We start from the raw sequence: 20,802 nt of genomic DNA, 5'->3' as shown, positions 1-20,802 counted from the left end.
TCGTGATATTATTTTAGGGCCCAACCCAACCCTAATCATTACATTTTCTGGAACAATATATTGTCCAAGAAATGGTTATTGAAACAGACTTACTACCTTAATAACATTACCCATTTTAAAAATGGATGAGTAGATAAAGAGTCAATCCAGACATATTTTAGTTGATCAGGAAACAGCTACATTAAACCTCTATTTTTCCAAATAGAAATAAAAGCGCCATGAATCCATTTATGAAATTTATTTTACAGCAGAACGTGAAAGCTGGTTAAATCCACGCTTAACAGTTTCCACTGTTCAGTTTAAACTAGACACAGTGAAATGATCAGCATTACTGTTCTCACACTGAGGTAAAAAAAAACAAACACATTTAGCAGCAACACTGCCTTGACATCTAGAAGTTAAGATTCAGTTTTATGCAGTATAAAATCATATTATATTTAAAAGAGTATAAAATGGATATTTAACATGAATATATTAGTTAATAATTATAAAAAAAACAATCATATAGTGATAAAATGAGTACTGTGGTAATGTGAGATAAAATGTACTTTTCTGAAAATATTGAGGATATCATGAGCCTTTAAAGAACACTGACCTACTGCACACTTCATTACAGAAAGTGTAATTAGTCTTGTGTAACTGGGTGAAGTGCAGCAGATTTTGAATATAAATCTCTATGATCAGTATGGGACAGTATTTGAATAGCAGTTTTTAAACAATTATGTGATACAGGCGCAATTGATCACGCAAATTACAAAAAATATACTGTATTAGAAAAACAATGTCTTTAAATATTGCAATAGAATATTTTAACAAATTGTCCCCCCCTAATTTACAAGACTTGGGTTGGCTGAGGACCAGTAGAACTAGATTGGGACATGCCTTATATTAAAAGTTTCCCATTTCTAAACAGCTTCTCTTTAAATAATTGAGGATCAATTAAAATACTAATAAATGCATTACATGCCACCTTTTTTGAGTTTCTGTTAATTTATGGTATATTATGAACTGAATGTTTGATTAGCAATATTATCAAAATGTTAAAATATAAATAAATATATAAAATATATAATTTTTTATATATATAATTTATTTGTACTTATTTATATCTTACCCCTACTATTAGAATAAAAGCTTACTCAGCTCTGTGAACTGAAAAAAGAAAAAATGAACTGAAACTAAAATACTAATTCTGATCTGAGTCTTTAAGACCCACCCAAGTGTGGTCACACGAGAGCTTGTTTGTAGAACTGTGACTGGCATTATGATGAGTGTGTAGATGTGTGGTTGTATTTATAAAGCTTCTAACACTAGAAGTGCTGATCTAAGAACAGATTATTTTAATTATGAGGACTGAATGTGGGCCCTGAACCTCCTCTCTCTATTTGTGGAGCTGAAACTAATTTATTTTTTTAGTTTATCCCTTACTCTAAATATATACACTCAGCAAGGCTCAGACTTTTTTTGGAGCTATGAGGTTCATGTTCATAACAAATAATGAAAGCTTTACAGCTTTTCTAAACTATTTTATTTAAACAAACTAAATATTTCAAACTGTTAAGGGTTAAACAACTTAAATTGTCAAACATACTGCATCATTATATAATAAATTAAAGTTTCTTTTTTTTTTTTTTTTTTTACTAATTTTCTTAGCAATATAACTGCCAACTCAATCACTACAACTCCCTGTGTCTTTTGCAACTGAACAGCAGCATCACTAGGCAGCCAATGCGCTTTGAGAAAGATGCTGGATCCCCAGCTGTGATATATCAGATGTCTGTGCTCGTCAGCATCACAATTCAAATTTTTTATTTAACATCCCTGGGCTACAGTGTCAGCTGCTTAGTCTGCTGAGCTACTTTAAGCACTTATTGGGTCCAGCTTTAGTGTGGGTGAGATAACTAGGCTTTTAGTCTCTCATTCTTACTGGTGCAATTCATCCACAACAAACAGGCCTGACTACATAGAGATTTGTTTTATGTTGAGAAATGTGAATTTGTTTCGTTATCCAGGAACTAATGCTGGGTAACATGTTTAGGGTTAAAATATTATATATGTCTTTTTTATTTTTATTATTATTATTATTATTTTTTTTTTACAGATGTAGAATGTTATATGTGCAATATTAGTATAAGCTTCCATTACTTGTTACTTGTTTCAGTGCCGAACTAATAAGCAAACTGCAGAGACTACATCCTCCAAATCTCTCTATTTGGCTTTTTTTGGGAGGGATTTAGATTGAAAAATGTATGAATGTACACTGCTGATTAACTCTATACTGTTCTCTCTCTAAGTAAGTTTTTACCCTCTTTAGACTTGAGCCTAGAGAAGAGGTTAAAAAGCTGTCCTACATACTTGTCTCCTCGTCTGCTTTGGAGCAGAGGCCGGCGATGGACATGGGGGTGACCTTCCTGGGCACGTGGTCTTCATGAGGTGCAGCAGAAACCGTGCCGGTTGCAGTGGAAACGTTGGAATGGCAGTCCGACTGGAGAGCAGGTTGGACGTCCTCCAGCTCCTCGGGCTCCAGGTCGGAGTGGTCCGAATGCAGGGGGTTGGTAAAACACAGAGCAGTCCTGAGCGGCGCCTCGGAGGCGGAGGAGGGGCTGGGTGTGGAGCTCTCGGCCGGCGAGGGGACCCTGTCTGGGGCGGTCTGGGTCCGCACCCAGGACGCCTGACTCTTCTGCTTGCCCAGGGGGAGGTGGTTGGGCCGCGGGGGGTTGTCCGAGTCCTCCGACAGCGAACAGCTGCTGGCGTTGGTGCGAGCTTTGAAGGCGTGCGAGCGCTGCAGCATGCTGTTCCCCTCAAAGCTGCGAGGACCCTCCTGTAGAGGCACCTTCTTGATCTCAATGCTCAGCTTGCGCTCCAGCCGCTTCTCTGTAGTATCACAGGGAGGAGAAGGGGGTCCGGCGGGCGAGGGAGCAGCCGCTGGCTCCGGGGTGGCTCCGCTGGGGGGCTTGCTGTAGTTCTTGTTGAGGTCAGGGTCCTGCTCGGTGGCCAGCATGTGCAGGACAGGTTTAGGATGGTAGCGGTCGTTGTCCTGGCGCACGTTGGTGACTGTGGGGAAGGCGGAGGGGGGTGAGGGAGTGAGGATGGGCGGCACGGGGCGAGGCTCTGGAGGCTGCAAGATCTCCTCTTTGACGTCACCCTCTACCTGAGAACTGGGGACGAGGCAGAGGGAGAAGAAACAGAAGAGACAGATGGATCATTAGAGGGATATGGCAGTATTAATATACCAGGGACAGGCAATTTCCACTTGTATTAAACTACAGAATATTAGAAAACATTTGCATTTGCACAACATTTTTTCCAAAGAGGCAATTTACAGTAGGCTGTGTCTCAAATGTGTACTACGATTATAAGGTATAACTACTGCACTATTAAAACATACAAATTTTAGGGCCAATCCCAATTTGCCACTTGGCCCTACCCCTTAGCTCAACCCCTATGTTGTGTACATGCACGCCTAGGGGTAGGGTGTCCCAACTCTTGTTAGGTTCTTTAATCTGTTTTTTTTTTAGAGGCACACTTAAACCAGAGGGTTATGAGAAATTGTGGGCAACATTGTGGCACAAGCGACCAAAGAAAAAAGTTGAAAACTGTGGTAAAAAATTACCACAGTTTAATGTGGAATTTCACTGTTTTATGGCCATCTTCTTCATAACAAGCATGAGGAGAAAAAAAAAAAAAAACGCTAGCAGTTTGTCTCAGTAGCTAACTAGTTTCACCTTAAAGGGAGCAACAGATGGCAGAATGTACATAATTTAAAATGGATCAGAAAAATACAATAAAAATAAAATAAAGATTATTGACAGCTAATAAAAAAAAAAGAAAAAATTCTGGAATGGACAAAAAATTAGGAATAACAATTAATTGTTGAATCACCTGCCTCCTTTTTACCTCTATACAATGCACTAAGGTTAACTAGTTAAACTTAACTTAACTCCTATATATTTGTATTGGTGCTTGAAGGGTTGCACCAATTCTTAAGCAGATAATTTCACCCCTTCCTTTTGGAACAGATAGGGTTGCAAAAACAAGGTATAGGGGTACAAATTAGAAATGTGATTGGGCCTTAATAGTGCAGGGTGATGGCTAAGTAAATTTTTTTTTTACTTTTTTTCTGTAAGGTATTTATTTTTATTAATTAATTAATTAATTAATTTAAATGCTGGATGATTCATTAATATTATTTATGTCGGTGTTTTATGTTGTGTGGGACATCTGGTTTGGTGTATGTGGTTGTACTGTTTTTTTTCTTTTTTCTATAAGATGCAGTTTCAGGTCGCCTAAGAAAAAATCCCCTGGTGTTACAACAAAGTAAAGACTGCTATGCCGAAATAAGTCACTACAAGTTCTCTTAAACCACTTTACTTTCATATCTTTATGCCATTTGCTCTTAAGACATCAGTAGTTTCCCCCCTCTATTTCACATTGAGTTAAGGGAGTACAAAGTCAATAATAACCACACTCAAAAACATACAGTTACAGAGTATGCATTGTATACACATCTATTTTTAACTTTGACTTTTGAATTTAATTTTTAGTGCATACTCAAAAAATAGTTAGCAATACTAATCAGTATACAATTGGGACACAGCCCTAGCTTTAGATGGAAGTCAGTGCAAAAAAAATAATTTTGGAGCATTTCTATTGGTCAATCAATTAAAATTACACAATGAAAAAAAAATACAATTAAATACAATGTAAAGAACAGCAGCCAGATTCACATTAGGTGGAGAGTGATACCAAAAATATACATTCATTATTTGTGAGACAGTGAGAGTATATTTTTCTACATCACCACAAGGTGGCAGACTGTATTTATTCATTTAAACTTAAAGAAAATGAAATAATTTCAGGAACAATAAACTATGTAGTATTTTTGGTGCTTTAAACTTTAAATTCAATTAAAACTATTTAGTTTTGGAATGCAGCTAAACTTGACAGAAAAGTTGGGAAGCATTCTTTGACATTTAATTAAAACATTAAGGCATATTTTGACAAATAAACTCTCTTAAAACATGATTTTTTTTTACATGAATGACTAGGGCTGGGCATTGTATTGTAAATATTGCTATATAGTTACTGTATTGCACAAGATATAAAAAAAATAATATTTTAATATCGCACCTACTACACATGTGGCAACCTGCAATTTAATTCCAAAAAATGTTTTTAGTGGGGAAGTGGTTTGGTTTCTGGAGGGATGACACTCAACAGAGTACAGTTTGGCATATGCTATGTTATAAAACATTATATTACATAAAATAAGCAGCATAATGACATATATATAGCACCATCATAAAACATCTTCATACAGTTAAGTTTGAAGAGTCAGTGAAATACAATATCGCCAGATGTGCAACTGTCCTATGCCTATTATAAAGTAATATACATTATTTAGATGCACTAATGGATATTTATAATTTAAATTTACAGTATACTGAGTTTTTAGTGATACAAATAAATCACTGATATTTTAACACTTTGCTTTATGAAGGTTTCCATCATATCATATAGTATCATATCTTGGTATGCTTAAGAGAAATGGCCATAAATTATTTTTTTAAACTTTAAAACATGCACATAAGAAAAATGCGAAAAAGACAGGCAGAGAAAGTGAGAGAAAGTTAGAAATGGAAAAAAAAACTTGACCTCAAGTTACTTGGGTAAAATTCCCCTTCACTGATAACACACACATAAGCATAGAGACGCTCAGCCGCACACACACACTCTGAAACACCCTCGCAGGCCTAAAAGCGGGAGGATGTGGTCATGTGGCCACCGAGAGGCACCTGACTGCCGTCTCAGGGCAATGCCCTGCACATGACTCAACAGCGCAGCTCGTGCAGGCAGCTGCAGCGCAGGAGACAGACCCTCGACAGGTCATTATTTCAGAGACCCTGCTGATGGATGACTCGGCGACTCTGCAGTTTTAGCTCTACTACAGCTCTATTTCAAAACCAGCGCTTCCACCGACCCCCTGTGATTTTATTACTACAGCAGACTGTCTGCACTGTGGGGTCAGGGTTACTGCTGCTTCTATCCACACACACAAACACCAACACATATCTCAATAAAAATAAAAGATATTGATGAAAATGATGAACAGATTTACTGTAGCTCTCTCATATCTACACCTACAACTCACGTTAGATAGATAGATTAAAATGAGCATTGTTGTTTTATTCAATAAACTACGGACTACATTTCTCCCAAATTCCAAATAAAAATATCATCATTTAGAGCGTTTTATTTGCAGAAAATGAGAAATGGCTAAAATAACAAAAAAAGGTTCAGAGCAATGTTTGGTGGAATAACCCTGGTTTTTAATCACAGTTTTCATGCATCTTGGCATGTTCTCCTCCACCAGTCTTACACACTGCTTTTGGATAACTTTATGCCACTCCTGGTGCAAAAATTCAAGCAGTTCAGTTTGGTTTGATGGCTTGTGATCATCCATCTTCCTCTTGATTATATTCCATTTTTAATTGGCCTCATATTTTTTCCAGAGCTATATATATTATGTATTATATATATATATATATATATATATTATTATATATTATAATTATAACAGGGATTTAGACCAGATTTCTTTAGCCAGATGCAATCAGGCCTTTTTTACCTGCTCCTCTCTTAGTCAGAGCTGCAAAGTTTACAATTTTACCGCCAAATTGAAAATACAGTCACGTGTGAAAATGCTATATTCTACTGCATCAATTAAATGTCTGTGTCGACAAATGTTTATAGCTGATGTTATAGGACAATAATAACTTTATTCTGTTAAATAAGTCAACTGTTGCTAGCACTAGGGAGAAAGTACACTACGCTGGAGAAAAAAATGATGCATTAATATTGGTAGTTAAAAGCAAGTGATTTGTATGTGGAACATACTGGATATCAGCATTGGCCACAATTCCCATATCAAAACATCTCAACTACTAATCCTCTTATACAACAGGATGTGGTGTCCAGTACACACAGTGAGTGGTGGAGAACATCATCATTCCCCCTGTTCTCTGTGTTCCCACTATCATAACGCTTATACAGGCCAGGGCCAGCGCTGGTGTGCCGTTAGCAGATGGACTAGTGCAATTCCTCTCAGCTGCTTTACGTTTTTTTCTCCCACAGCTCAAATCCCACCCCCACCCCTTCTGCATTTTCATGGATGACACAGGAAGGACAGGCTCATCCCTCGGGATTACACACACACAAACACACTAACACACACAAACTCATTTTACAACTGGGATAAAGCTCCTCAGAGGCAATTCTCCACTTCTCCCGCACCGGAGCATTTTGTGAATTTTAAATACATGCCCCCGCACACACCCCTGCCCTCAACATACGCGCTTTGTGGCGTGAAAGCTTGGCTTTTAATCTGGGTCATAAATCCAGAATACATTACAGGCAGCCAGAGAGGCAGGTGAGACGTTTCCTGTCTTCAGCTTTTTATAATGGCCTTTATTTTCACCCTCACAACACAAAGCATGCACTGCCTCAGAATGCAGAGCAGGAATGGAGGCTATAAAAAGAGTAATTATGAGCTGCGGATGTGTTCTGATCTGGGTGGGATAGTATTTAAATATGCACTGGAATAAAAAACTGTATTTATCTTGATACAGTTAAATAATGAGAGCTACATGCAATACATGCAAGTCACATAATGTGAAACTCAAAGGCTGTTGTCTCTTCTTTAAAAAGCAAATCTAGAGGAACAAAAATAAAGCTGTAAAACAAGCTATTTCTAAAACCCCAAAGCAGAATGTCATAAGAGTTGTAACATATTTTAATAACAGGTTTAATACATTTTTTAACCAATACATTTCCATGATTTTTGTTAAAATTTTGTCCATGCTTTCAAGGCACATTTACATGACTATACGATTTTTCATGACCAAAACATCAGTGAAGACAGACAATAAAACCAAAAAGCAACTAAAACTATAATCAAAATTAAAATGAATCTAATAAAAATGCTGAAACACAATCTTTAATAATGAAATGTGTGTCAGATCCTGAGAGCTCCACTGTGTAAGGCTAAATTATTGAATTAACTCTGAGTTGACATATTTATTAACTTAAAATAGATTTTGTCCATCGATAAACTAAAACACAAAGACATGTAGATGAAATTATCATCACTTTTCCAAAACTATCTGGGTGTTTTAATCTTTCCAAACCTTATCCAGCCCTGAAAATTGCTATTTAAAAATTCCAAGACTTTTCCAGGTTTTTCATGACCGTACAGACCCTAATGCTACCAAAATGTACACACAGCCAGCCAACTACTTAAAGCCCTTTAACAGGTACAGCTGCAGTATCATAAAACGTAACAGCCATAACAGGACAGTATGAAAGCAAGGCTAAACTAACTAAAAGATAATGCTAGGCTGACCAAAAAAAAGGAGAAGGAAAGTGAGCCAGTGTTAGATTAAAAGGGAACTCTGCCAATTAGTTAACCACACACACCACACTGAGAGAACACAGTGAGGACAGTACCACTATCCAAATCAAGCCATAAGTGAATAATTACAAAAATTATTTACAAAAATATATGATGTTACAGTGCTTAAGGCAAAAGAACAGGTTTGTAAATGAGCACCTTAAGCCCTATCCAGACGGGATTAGTTTCTCAGAAAAATATTTCACACTTCTACTTAGTGATAAAACTCCTGCATCCTGACTGCAATTGAAAAAACAGGAGGACCAGTGAGTTTTTAGTCTTTCTCAGTCACATGACATCGCGTTCAGTAGCTCCTCCATTTCCACTCGCTGCTGTATTTACGTAGATCTCCGTGGAAACGTGCGCCCAAAGTGTAATAACGGTGCGTAGTAGTAGACAATTAGCTATTTTATTAAACTCGAGGAGACCAAAATCAGAGATGTGGATCCGGACGGGACTAAAATTACAGGACGGCCACCGAGTTCAGCGAAAAACAGTAGCTAATTCAGCCTGTAATTTTCTCAGAGGACGTCTGAGAAAAAACACATACATGGTCGTTCTGGACGGAAATAAAATCAAAGAGGACCCCTCCATAAAAGAGAAAATTACCACAGGACAAACTAATCCCGGGCGGATGGGGCTTTAGTCACATTTATGAAGCATTTTATGACCTTACAGGCTGATATTCACTTGTCTTTATCAGATATTTGCATATAAATAAATAAATAAATAACCAAATGCACTTCATAAATAATAACACAGGGGTATGTAAACAATGGTGTCAATGCAGTTTCTGTCAAATCCAATTAGAGTACCTAGCAGCCAATACAGATCAGGGGTTTACATTTGATAATACACTCAAAAACAAAAATAATAATAAAAATAATAATTATAATAAAAAATAATGATGATAATTATTGTACAGGAGATGCCAAAAACTTCCAATGTAAGGTCATACGAAATAATTTCATTTATTTTATTATATAGTATTATATTCTGTTGGTCTATTTATTCTACATTCTAAGTTCACATGGTGCAAAATACTTCAGCTCTGTTTAAATTATATGGAGAAAAAAAAGTAATATATTGTGGACTGGGACAAATTAGGTCAGATATGTTTGTCTGGTTGGCTTGTTTTATATGGTTTTGGTGGCTTCCCACCAGCTTAAGAGCCACAAACGTAAATTTTAAATGTCAACAGGAAAAGCAAGAGTCTGAGATGCAGAGAATATGCTCTAATATAGCTTCAAGGTTTTATATTTCTAATATACCCTTTTAACTATACTATACTAATTTTTAGAATTTTTACATTTTTATGAGAGCAATTTTTACTCCTGTGCCTGAGTTTTAGAGAATAAAAATGTTATTTTTTGTTCTTGTGTGGATTCTAATAATGTATACACATGCATACATCTTTAACCATGTAGCTCTATATCTAAAATCTTGCTCCAGGCTATAAGTATCAAACGCACTAAACAATACCAGAGTTACCCAGTAAAAAACAACCAGACCCACCCTCTTGTTGGTGGAAAATAAGTCTCTTGTGGTTTCAAAGCGACAAGAAGAGAAGCTTTTCTTTAAGGGTGAATCGTACTGCTCCCCAGGAGGCTGCAATGTATGACAAGGCTTTTAATCTCCTTCATAAAAAAAAAGCTCTGAGAGAAAAAAGTATTTGTGCTTTGTGTTCATAATAATGCAGCGCAGGATCTGCATTATGTCTCGCACAAGATGCATAGACTGCAACTGCCAGACTGCCAATGAGAGATATCAAAGAGACGGCTGCTCACAATCACCACCCACAGAGAGAAAGAGAAAGAAAGAAAGAGAGAGAGAGAGAGAGAGAGAGAGAGAGAGAGAGAGAAACAGGGGATGATAAAACCAAGTAAGAACATTAGAAAATAAAAGGTCTATTGTCATTGCAACAAACGTCCTTCTGCATGGTTGTGAGACTATCTGTGTGTGTGTGTGTGTGTCTGAGAGACTATATGTGAGTGTGTGTGTGTGGCTTGACTTTGAGTGTCCCTGCAGACTGGCGAGCTCAGAGCCAATCTCAGACTCTGTTGCTGGAAGTCCACATCAAACACACTCTACTAGAGAGGACAACCAACACCACCTCCATGCCCACTCCACCCCCACCCACACGAACCTCCTCCTCCACCATGTCCTACATATTCCACAGCGGCCACACATTCCATTACCTCACATGTCACTCCGTGGGTCTGAGTGGTTTGACCAAACCCATACTGAACCTCTATAAAACATGGGGGTGTGAAGGGGGGTGGGGTTTTACCTCCGGATACGGGGTGGTTTGGGTGGGGGCGTGTCCCATCTCTCCTCATCAGAATTCTGGCTGGGTTTTTCCGGACTGCACTCGTCCTTGGGTAAGTGAGTGGGCGGGAGACACATGAGACACAAGACAAAACACACTAATTAAGGCCATGCTGATGATGTTTGACTACAAATCTGTCAAATACAGAGATCAACACTTTCAAACACACAATATCACAAAGTAACATGTTTAAAGTCACTTACACTAATAGTACCACATAGTAATAAGTATGGTAAACCAATTGACTGTTAAATTCAGATATAGACAGACACTGCCTGGCCAAAAAAACATTACCACCTGGATTAAACAAGAAGTTAATGATGTGGGGTTAAAGCTGCAGTTGGTCTGCAGGTCTAGGTTCAGCAACAGTATGTGCTGAAAGAATGAGGTCAGCTGACTACCTGGATATACTGAATGTAGACCAGGTTATTCCAAAAATGGATTTTTTCTTCCCTAATGAAACAGGCATAATTCAAGATGATAATGTCAGAATTCATGGGGCTGGAATTGTGAAAGAGTGGTTCAGGGAGCATGAGATCATCATTTTCTCACATGGATTGTTCATCACAGAGTCCAGACCTTAATCTCATTGAGAATCTTTGGGATGTGCTGGAGGTCAGACTCTATCATCATCAATGCTGCTGCAAGATCTTGGTGAAAAATGAATGCAACACTGGATTGAAATAAATCTTGTGACATTGCAGAAGCTTATCAAAACAATACCACAGTAAATGTGTGCAGCAATCAAAGCTAAAGGCGGTTCAACAAAATATTAAGTGTGTGTGACCTTTTTTTTTTGGTGCCAACTTTTTTTTTGTGAAGTTCACAGCAGTGTGGGACTGTATCTGTACAGGTATACGACAATAGATTTGGTGCTGTTTTTCCAATAAAATATCCTAAAACAACCTAGCAAAGTTTGCAAACTTTTTATTGAACACTCACGTTCATAATGTAGATGATCACCAAAATGGAAAATAAATTCCTTAAACAAAACACAAAGGCTGCTAATCATGCCAAAGCGAACAGATATAATGAAAAAAATAATAAAATAATGATATTCACTGCATATTAGATTAAGTCCTTATGTCTATATATATATATATATATATATATATATATATATATATATATATATATATATATATATATTATTATACATCACCTGACCATATTTATTTAAACTTGTCAGAATTATTTCTTATATTTTCACAGATGTTTTCAAATAGTTCAAGCCATTAGAGACATTACAGTATTAAAATCAGCCACAATTCTCTTCTCTCTCTAGAAAACAAATAGATTCAGTTCAGTGTTCATTAATATTATCCTTCAAGCTACAGTATTATAGTTACTGCTCACCTCGTATCCTCAAGTTTTAGGGACTTTTATCACTTGCTGAATAAATGATTCTGGGATAAAAGGCTGTTCTCAGGCAGAATTGATTGAGGGACAAGTGTTTCGGCTCCATAGAGCTTAGCTACTGTCAACTCCAGTGTGTTAGCTTGTTATGCTAACTGGCTGTCATTAGCTAGCGAGCTGTCCCAGTGTGTTTTTTCACAGCGCTGTTCTACACAGCACTCCGCAGCGCCTCTAGTGGTATGGTGGTATGAGAAAAATGGACTTTTAGTACTTTAGGAAACAGAATTTTTGGAAGTGGTTCTATAAAATGTTTTAATTATTTGAGTATTATTTATTTTTTGTTAACTGTTCAGGGCTGCTATGTATAAACTAAAAAGCATGACAATTTGTTTGCTATTATGCCCACTAAAGAATGGTAATTTAATGTAAATATTACAATATTGTAAATATTGTTTTTAACTGCTATTAAAAACAGCCTTATTCAGTGCATTGGATATGCATCAAGCTATTCCAGAACCTAGTGGACAATAAAAAAAAATAAATAATATCTAGTCTGTGTAACTAATAGAGGGAGAGAGTTCATGGGAGACATGAAGAGAGAAAGAAAGAGGGGGGTGCCTGTGGGCAGTAGCCAGACAGGGCGTGTTTACTGGACAGAGGCTGACTCTGTGTGTGTGTTCAGTGCCAGATGTGGGCTGATTCTCAGGCTCTAAGGGCATTATAGGAGCATTATGTCAGCGATCTTCTGCCTTACAAACAGGAAGTGAGGCTCTGCTCTTGGCCCTGTTCCATCTGCACCCCCTCCCCCACCCATCCCATATGGGATTTTTTTGCCCGCTCTCTTCCTATGTGACCTAAGCAGCACTCTTGCTATGCAGCCCCCGTATGCCCTGAACTGGAGGCCATTTCCATGCAGTAGGTGTAGGAGCTATTTGAGTCATGCGGCTTTGAAGAAGAGGTCTGAATGCTGGGCACATTTCCAGTGTACGAAAAGTTGAAGCTCACCATGCCATCTGTTAGCTCAGAATTCGTGGGACTCTCCAAGTGCAACAGCTGTTTCTCGAAAAGCTGGGCGATCGCTCGATGGACTAACTCATACTGCTCCTGTGAGAGAGAGAAGAGGGAGAAGGAGGGAGAATGAGAGAGAGAAACACAAGGCCTTTAAATAATGGCTGTATAAAGTATTACTGCTTGGATTCACTCACCTTAGTCTGAACTGCTGAGTGCCTCTGTGTTCTCATCTCTTGAATCAGCTGAAACACGTTAAAATCCTCCGGTATTCTCTACAAAACAGTCCAGATCAGACAAAGAATGAGGATAATCTTCAGGCAGATATATTGATTAACAAATTTAGCCAATACCAATAACCATTTTCCACATCACATACATGAGTGCATTTGAGTGATATCTCTGAACTGTTTGCGTGTAAATAATACATCAAAAACAGACTTTGGCTATGTTCACAATACCCAAAGTCACATTGCCCAAATCCGATTCTTTCTTGATGGTTCACATTCACAAATGTGAGTGACCTGAATCTGTGTGTCATGTGAATGAATCTGTCCCTGAAACGCCTCACATGCGCAGATGGATACGTGTATAAATGATGCCTTCTTCATTAACAACAAAAAACGTCATATTTTAGAGATGACTCTTAGCTTTATTAAAGAAAATGGATGCGCTAGCAGCTCATAGGTGGAGCATTTTCACAAAAATCATCAATGCGCTTTATAATCTGGTGCGCCTTATGTATGAATTCCTCCAGTCAGGTAGCACTGAGCTTTTACTGTTCAGAGGTGAGTATTATTAGCCTGTAGCCTGCCTCTAACCCAAACAAGCCCCACTAGCCTTAGTGGCTTACCGCAGCGCTATCTTTTTTGCTGTTCAGAGATGAGTATATCGGAATGTAGCCTGCGCATTTATCGTGTTAATGCAAGCTACATGGGACAAACCGCTAGCTAATAATGAGCACTCAGGGTTCCTCAGTGTAGCATTTACTAGCACTAACTGCTGCTAGCGCTTATAGTCCATATAGTCTATGAGGACTACTCTTAAAAGTTGGGGCTGTCAGTAAACTAATACATTTATTTGAATTCTACTATTAACTATAGTCAAATACCCAAACAGAATTCTACCAAAAGCTTGCTGATGGCCATTTGCTATTAACTAATAGTTGTGTGGTTTATGTGTAATTAGTCCCTTAAACAGTTACAAAATTTATTGACTGTGAAGCCAAATTAAGTCCATGATAGGTGTATTTAAACTGTCAACCACAACTCAATAGAAGATTTTAAAAATAATCATAAAATGCATGACAGCCTTTAAATACTAAATTAAGTTTACATTAATTACACTGTTAGGCCAACTTTTATTGTTGGTTTGGGTTTTGTGCCATATCAGCAACATGTTGGCTATTTTATGGCATCAACAGTGTTCATAACTTGAGCATCACAGACTTAAATCAGTGTCTTCACATGAAGGACTTCAAGACAATTCAGTATTTTAGCTTGTGGAATCTTTTCAAACAGTTCTTTCACATTTGTAACCCTATAAAAGTCATTTCTGGGGGTAAAAGTGCAGGGCAGTCTACTAAGACGTGTTTAATAGTTTGAGGAGTATCACAGAACTGGCAGGATGGAGTCTGTTCGCCAACCAGGAGGTGGCTGTGGGTAAGAGCAGTATGTCCAATTCGACACCTAGTCATGATTGTCAGATCTTGTCTATTAAGGAAGCCCATATTGCATTTTATATTAATGATTGGGGATATTTCATACAGTTTATTTTGTGGATTACTGGACCATTCATCTTGCCATTCTCTTCTACAGTAAACTTCGACTAGATAGCAGGCATCCGTAATTGGGTTCCTGGTGTCGTGCTTCCCTTGCTAAAATGTTCGCTTTTTCAGGCCAACATTTAATCAGCCTTTTACTCTGAGAGAACAGTATATGGACGCAGTCATACTGACTGGCTAGTCTGCAGTAGCAGACACAAGAAATGTGCTAACTGTAGGAGGTTTTTAAAAGGCACACATGTATACGCACAAAACGTACATATGCAAAGATATGGAGAGAGATTAAGACAATACCCCAGCTTTCAGAAGATTCCACGTGTAATCAATGGCACAGATGGCACCTGTTCTCCCACATCCAGCACTGCAAGAATAAAAACCCACACTCAGTCACGTCCGTCATACAGCCAGCACTGCACATCTATTTAGATCTAACACATACGGTCTTCAATCATTTCAACACAGCCTGTAAACACGCATTACAGAGCGTGAGCTTTCCTCAACATCCTAAATCTGTCACTGTGTGAGGTATTGTAAGGACGTGTAAAAACATTTGTTAATATGAACAACTCTTTGGGGATATAAAGAATGTATGCTATTAACGCTCTATGGCATGAATTATTATTATTATTATTATTATTATTTTATTTGAAGAAAAAAATATATGTGGGTAACATCATGCCATAAAGGGTTAAATACATGAAAATACAGTGCAGATAGTTTACAACTTGATCAGAAAAAAAGATGCAAGAAATCGAATCAAGCGAAGAAAAAAAAAACATAGCTTTTAATACATTGTTAATTTACTACAGAATGATTGATGCATATATTCGGAAAATTTGCAGCTTCCCATACAAATGCCATGAGAACTGTTACAGTTACAGTTTGTCAATTGCCTTCAATATTACATGTTGACCCTAAAGCAGCAACGGCAGGGATATTAGTGCATGGTGTGTTCAGGAACCTCTGTGGCTACTTTTTTTATATTTCAGACAGCTGGGCAAAAAAGGCAATGCCTTTAAAAAAAGTTGATGTGCTTAAAAAAGGGCACAATATTGTTTTGTTTAAAAAAAATGTATATTTTACTCTTTTAAGGTAAGAGGAGGATTTTTTTATTATTTTTTTATGGTATCTAAATTGGTAATGGGAGTTGTACAACTTCAGTGGTATTGGTACAGACTACCAATTACCTGGTATCGCGACAGTGTGTGTGTGTGTACGTGTGTGTGTGTAAACTGCAGTAAGGTTACTGTGAGCCCTGAGACTATCCATATGGCTTCAACTGAGCACATAACAACCTGCCTAAAGGTACTTCCTGAGAGTAATTAATTAAGGGCAGAGATCAAAGGGGTAAGAAAGGGCTGAGCTGGTATTTTAGAGCTTGTTCCCCCTCATATATACACACACACACAATCCCTCTTGCAACCCCTTCCCCCGTCTGCAGACGTAAGGGGGCACCAGGGGCCAGACATGATGTCACCATTCAGCCCTGCCAATAGCCCCCTGTAGAGAACCAAGGACCATCAAACCTGGTATCAAGTGTCTCTTTGCTCACATAACTGATACTAGAACAACATACAGTAGAGAAGCAGAAAGGCTCTATTTCTTTTCTGTTTTCATAATTTAATATTGTTCTATGACACACCTCTTCACAAAAATCAGAAAAGCAAAACAGTTACAGACATTAATCAAGCCAATAATGTTTTTTTTCTGCTCCATATTATTATACAAAATAAAATAGCTCCAAACATTCAACATGTTCAATATGTATAAAGTGTTCAAACGAGTTAATAATAAAATCCCTAATAATAAGTGAATTTTGACACTGCACTTCACTAGAGAGTTTACCTATGAACTGCAAAACAGGAATAAAGCCCCCTGCATTGAGTTGTAAAGCAGCGGCGTCTTCGTGGATGAGTGGAACAAAATCCTCAGAGCAAATGTATCAACATACAGTATAATGTAATATGAAGCAATGGAACACCAGAAGATCAGGTGTCTATAAACTCACAGGGACAGAGTGATAGCCTGTGCAGTAGTATTTAATTGTTTCAGTGGTTCTTACTTGTGATGACAGTATTTAGTGACCTTAATGTCTCAGACAGTTTTATAGTGTATGGTCTCATATGCCAATATCCAAGACTGACACAACAAAGCAATATAATACTGAATATGAACTGCCAATTACTGTTGCACAGATCAGTCTTATAAGAGATATTTAGTTATTTAGACATTTAACAGAACATCACAGATATTTCAGGACATGCTTTACCTGCAGTGCACACAGATTGGAACATCATCGTGTTCCTGGTACTCCCTCATCAGTGCAATCATGTCCAATATGGAGTCAAACGATGAGGGGACGTCATGGTCCGGCCAGTTTATATAATGGAACTGTGTTATTCTACGAGTCTCCTGAGGGGATGTATATGAGAGAAAAAGGGAGAAAGAGAGAGCAAGGGAGAGAATAAAGAGAGAAAAAAAGGTTAACCTGTGGTCCTGACAGATATTGCAGAAGTAAAAGAGTTGAAGAGCAGCAGCACACTCACATTTTCAAACTCTACCGTTAGGTTGCGGATGAAATAGTCAGTTCTTGGCTGTTCTGATTCCTGAGAAAAAAGAACAGGCAGAGTGAATAGCCAAATTTTGACCACAGGTATGATTTTCATTTGCATTATTATACAGCATAACCACAGACTGACCTTTCTACATTTCATTAAAATGTATAAAGATAAAGGAGTATGTATGAAAAGTGAAAATTCTACATAGTGCAGTTATGTCAGTTATGTTAGGGCTGTTTACTCATGAAGCACCATGAAAGATTAATTAAGATTACTTTAGATTTAATATCTGTAAGCAAAATCTGTAAGCAGATTTAATATTTTTGTAAAGACTAAGTACTTTAGTATTGTATACAGATATTTGGACACAATCTTCATGATTTTGGCTCTGTGTGCAACCACACTGGATTTGAAATCAAACAAATGATATGTAATTGAAGTGTAGACTTGCAGGTTTAATTCATTTAAATAAAATGGTAGTTTTTATACTTTGTTGAGAATCTCTTGCAGATAATGACTACCTGGAGTCTGGAACCTACGGACATCACCAAACACTGGGATTCATCCTTCATGATGTTTGCCTTTATTGCAGCTTTCTTCTGTTATTGGTGGGTTGAGGATCTTTATTCCACCATATTCCACTTCTTTACCCCCCCCCCCCCCCCCCAAAAAAAAAAAAACTCCTGGGTTGCTTTTGCAGTATGTTTTGGTTCACAGTCCATCCTTCCTGTGAAGGATGCATTTAGTTTAATCTGAGCAGAAAGTCTATCCTAGTGTCATTGGAAGCCATGCACGCCCTATCACCACCATGTTTCACAGAGGGTGTGGTGTGCTTTGTGTTGAGTCGTTCCAAGCCTTCTCCATACTTTCTTCTTTGCACCATTCCAGTACAGGTTGATCTTGTTTCCCATGTCCAAAGAACACTGCTCCAGAACAGGGCTGTCTTCTTTTTAGATGTTTTTTTTTTTTTTTGTAAAGTCTAATCTGGCCTTTCTACTAATAGTTTGAACCTTGTGGTGAACCCTCTCTGTATTTTTATTTTTCCATGAAATGGATTCTATGATAATCCACCACTGTCACTATCCAGGACATTTTGAGTTCCTGAGCTCACTAACGCGCTCTTTTTCCCAGAATGTACCAAACTGTTGATTTGGCCACTCCTAACATTTCCACTATCTCTCTGTTGGATTCCTTTAATTTTCAGGCTAATAATGATTTCACTTCCACAGAGAGCACATTCAGGTGCACAGTAAGAGTTTCCAAATGCAAATGTCACACCTGGAATCAGCTCTAGATCTTTTACCTGCTTAACCGATGATGGATTAATGAGGTAATTGTTCTTGCAACTCATAAAATAGCTTTGAAGAGAAAATATGTCCAATTATTTTTAAGCCCTTGAAATAAGGAGGCTTTGTAGAAAAAATGTTGTTATTCTGTTGTAACACTTCAATTGATATTTTTGTTTAACATATTGAATGAAATCTGAAAAAATCTACACTTCAATTACATCTCATTTGTTTCATTTTAAATCCAGTGTGTTGGCATGCAGAGATCAAATCATGAAGATTGCATCACTGTCCAAATATTTCTGGCCCAACTTTATACTATATAGTTAATATAGTCAGTTTAATATAAAAGAAAAACACACAATCACATTAGGTCTGGGTAATTTATCTTAAACTTATTTCAATGTATACATATTTTGAATATATCTTACATCATACCGCACACAGCTGCTACTGAGCTGCGAATCTGTTGTCCATTTCCAACAGGGAGCAGGTCAGGGCCAAAACCTCCCTACAGCTGTACTTTCCCTAACGACTACATCTGATTTTGCACAGCAAGATATAAACAATGAAGAGGACAACAGCTGAGAACACAGCAGAATCGTCTGGTGTCATAAGCATTACGGCTGGCACAGTCATAGTGCATTCGTGAGTGTGTTTGTCTGTTTCTGGCTGGCTGTCTGGCAGCTAGAGGATGAAGCATGCTGGGATATGTAGTCAGGAAGAAGTGACTCACACAGGAGATCCTGAAAGGGCCAAAGGACATGGGCTCATCTCCGAACTGGGGGTAGTACCGCTCACATTTTTTCTGCAGAGAGGAAACAAGAGTTTTTTTTTTTTTTTTTTTACAGGCTACCGCCAACAGATGCACCAACACGGACGGCTGCTCACTACTGGAACGGCAGCATTACGTAAAAAGCCTTATCAAACAGTTCATGACTAAATCAGACTGAACCACATAATCCACATTAAAGCTTGTGAAACTCGCTGAGCTCCCGGAGGAAAAGGAGTTAACTCATACAATCTCAAATGATTAAAAACCTCAATACTGAGAAATGCAACGCTCTCACATTTAACACTGAGCATTTACAGCAAAATGAAAACAATCAATCACTCTTACCCTGCCCATCTCAAACTCTCGACACGCCATTACAATCACCTACAAAACACAGCAAAGGAATATGTTTAATCATTTGTTACACATTTTTAATAAAATGTTTATAAAATACATTTGTGAAAGGTTTAATATTCATATTTTACAGTGGTAATTAAATATTTGTAAATCCAATATGAATCGTTTTCTGTTTTTCAGCATTTTACCTAAATCTTTATTAGATTTTCCACACAGGTTCTTAAAGCAAATTAGAACAAACAAATCAAACAAGTGTGACAAAAATATTACTTTGATAATTTATTTATTGTGGAAAATGATCATTAAACTGGCTCTGGTAATGATTAGTCGTGCACATTGGCACCTTCCTCTGTGCAAAACAGCTTCAGCTCTGTTATATTGATGGGTTTCATCCCATGATCTCCTTGCTTCAGGTCTTCCACAACATTTCTACTGGATTAAGGTCTATAGGCTTTGACATGGCTACTCAAAAACATTAACTTTATCCTTTTTTTTTTTAACAATTCTTTGGAAAAATGTCTGGTTCTAAGGGTCATTGTCTTGCTGTGTTGCCCATGGACTCCTGAGATTCAGTTAATGAACAGATGCTGCGTTTTTTTTTTTTTTAATGTATTTGTATAATTCAGAATTGTATTGTTCCATCAATGATGGCAAGCAATCCTGTTTTAAATGCAGCAAAAGAGGGTAAAACCATCATACTACCACCACTGTGTTTTACAGATAGGAAAAGGTTCCTTTCCTTCCTAATTCCTCCAATTTAAAAATATCTATTTTGGCATGATTTCTCCACCGGGTTCCACATTCAACAGTGCAAGCGGTCTTTGTATCCCTTGCCACTTTTCTTGCTAGACAGTTAATAGTACTGAAATAGAAATGTCCCATTCCTCCTTCAGACACCATG

The 20,802-nt window shown here is 37.6% G+C and overlaps 1 protein-coding gene across 2 annotated transcripts in view; it reads right to left on the bottom strand.

Moving 5' to 3' along the window:
* The window catches only part of LOC103037814 (protein tyrosine phosphatase non-receptor type 12), an 81,075-nt gene that overhangs the window by 8,073 nt on the left and 52,200 nt on the right, over window positions 1-20,802 (bottom strand). For both annotated transcript variants that reach the window (XM_007244995.4, XM_007244996.4), the window contains exons 5-13: window positions 19,890-19,928; window positions 19,506-19,577; window positions 17,472-17,531; window positions 17,195-17,337; window positions 15,220-15,286; window positions 13,340-13,417; window positions 13,140-13,238; window positions 10,740-10,825; window positions 2,356-3,158 (exon numbers count right to left, since the gene is read on the bottom strand). In XM_007244995.4, coding sequence (XP_007245057.3) covers window positions 2,356-3,158; window positions 10,740-10,825; window positions 13,140-13,238; window positions 13,340-13,417; window positions 15,220-15,286; window positions 17,195-17,337; window positions 17,472-17,531; window positions 19,506-19,577; window positions 19,890-19,928 — 1,447 coding nt within the window. The remainder of the gene's footprint in view (window positions 1-2,355; window positions 3,159-10,739; window positions 10,826-13,139; window positions 13,239-13,339; window positions 13,418-15,219; window positions 15,287-17,194; window positions 17,338-17,471; window positions 17,532-19,505; window positions 19,578-19,889; window positions 19,929-20,802) is intronic.

Source organism: Astyanax mexicanus, chromosome 2 (genome assembly GCF_023375975.1).
Source record: "Astyanax mexicanus isolate ESR-SI-001 chromosome 2, AstMex3_surface, whole genome shotgun sequence".
Taxonomy (NCBI): domain Eukaryota; kingdom Metazoa; phylum Chordata; class Actinopteri; order Characiformes; family Acestrorhamphidae; genus Astyanax; species Astyanax mexicanus.
This window is presented reverse-complemented; position numbering and strand designations above follow the sequence as displayed.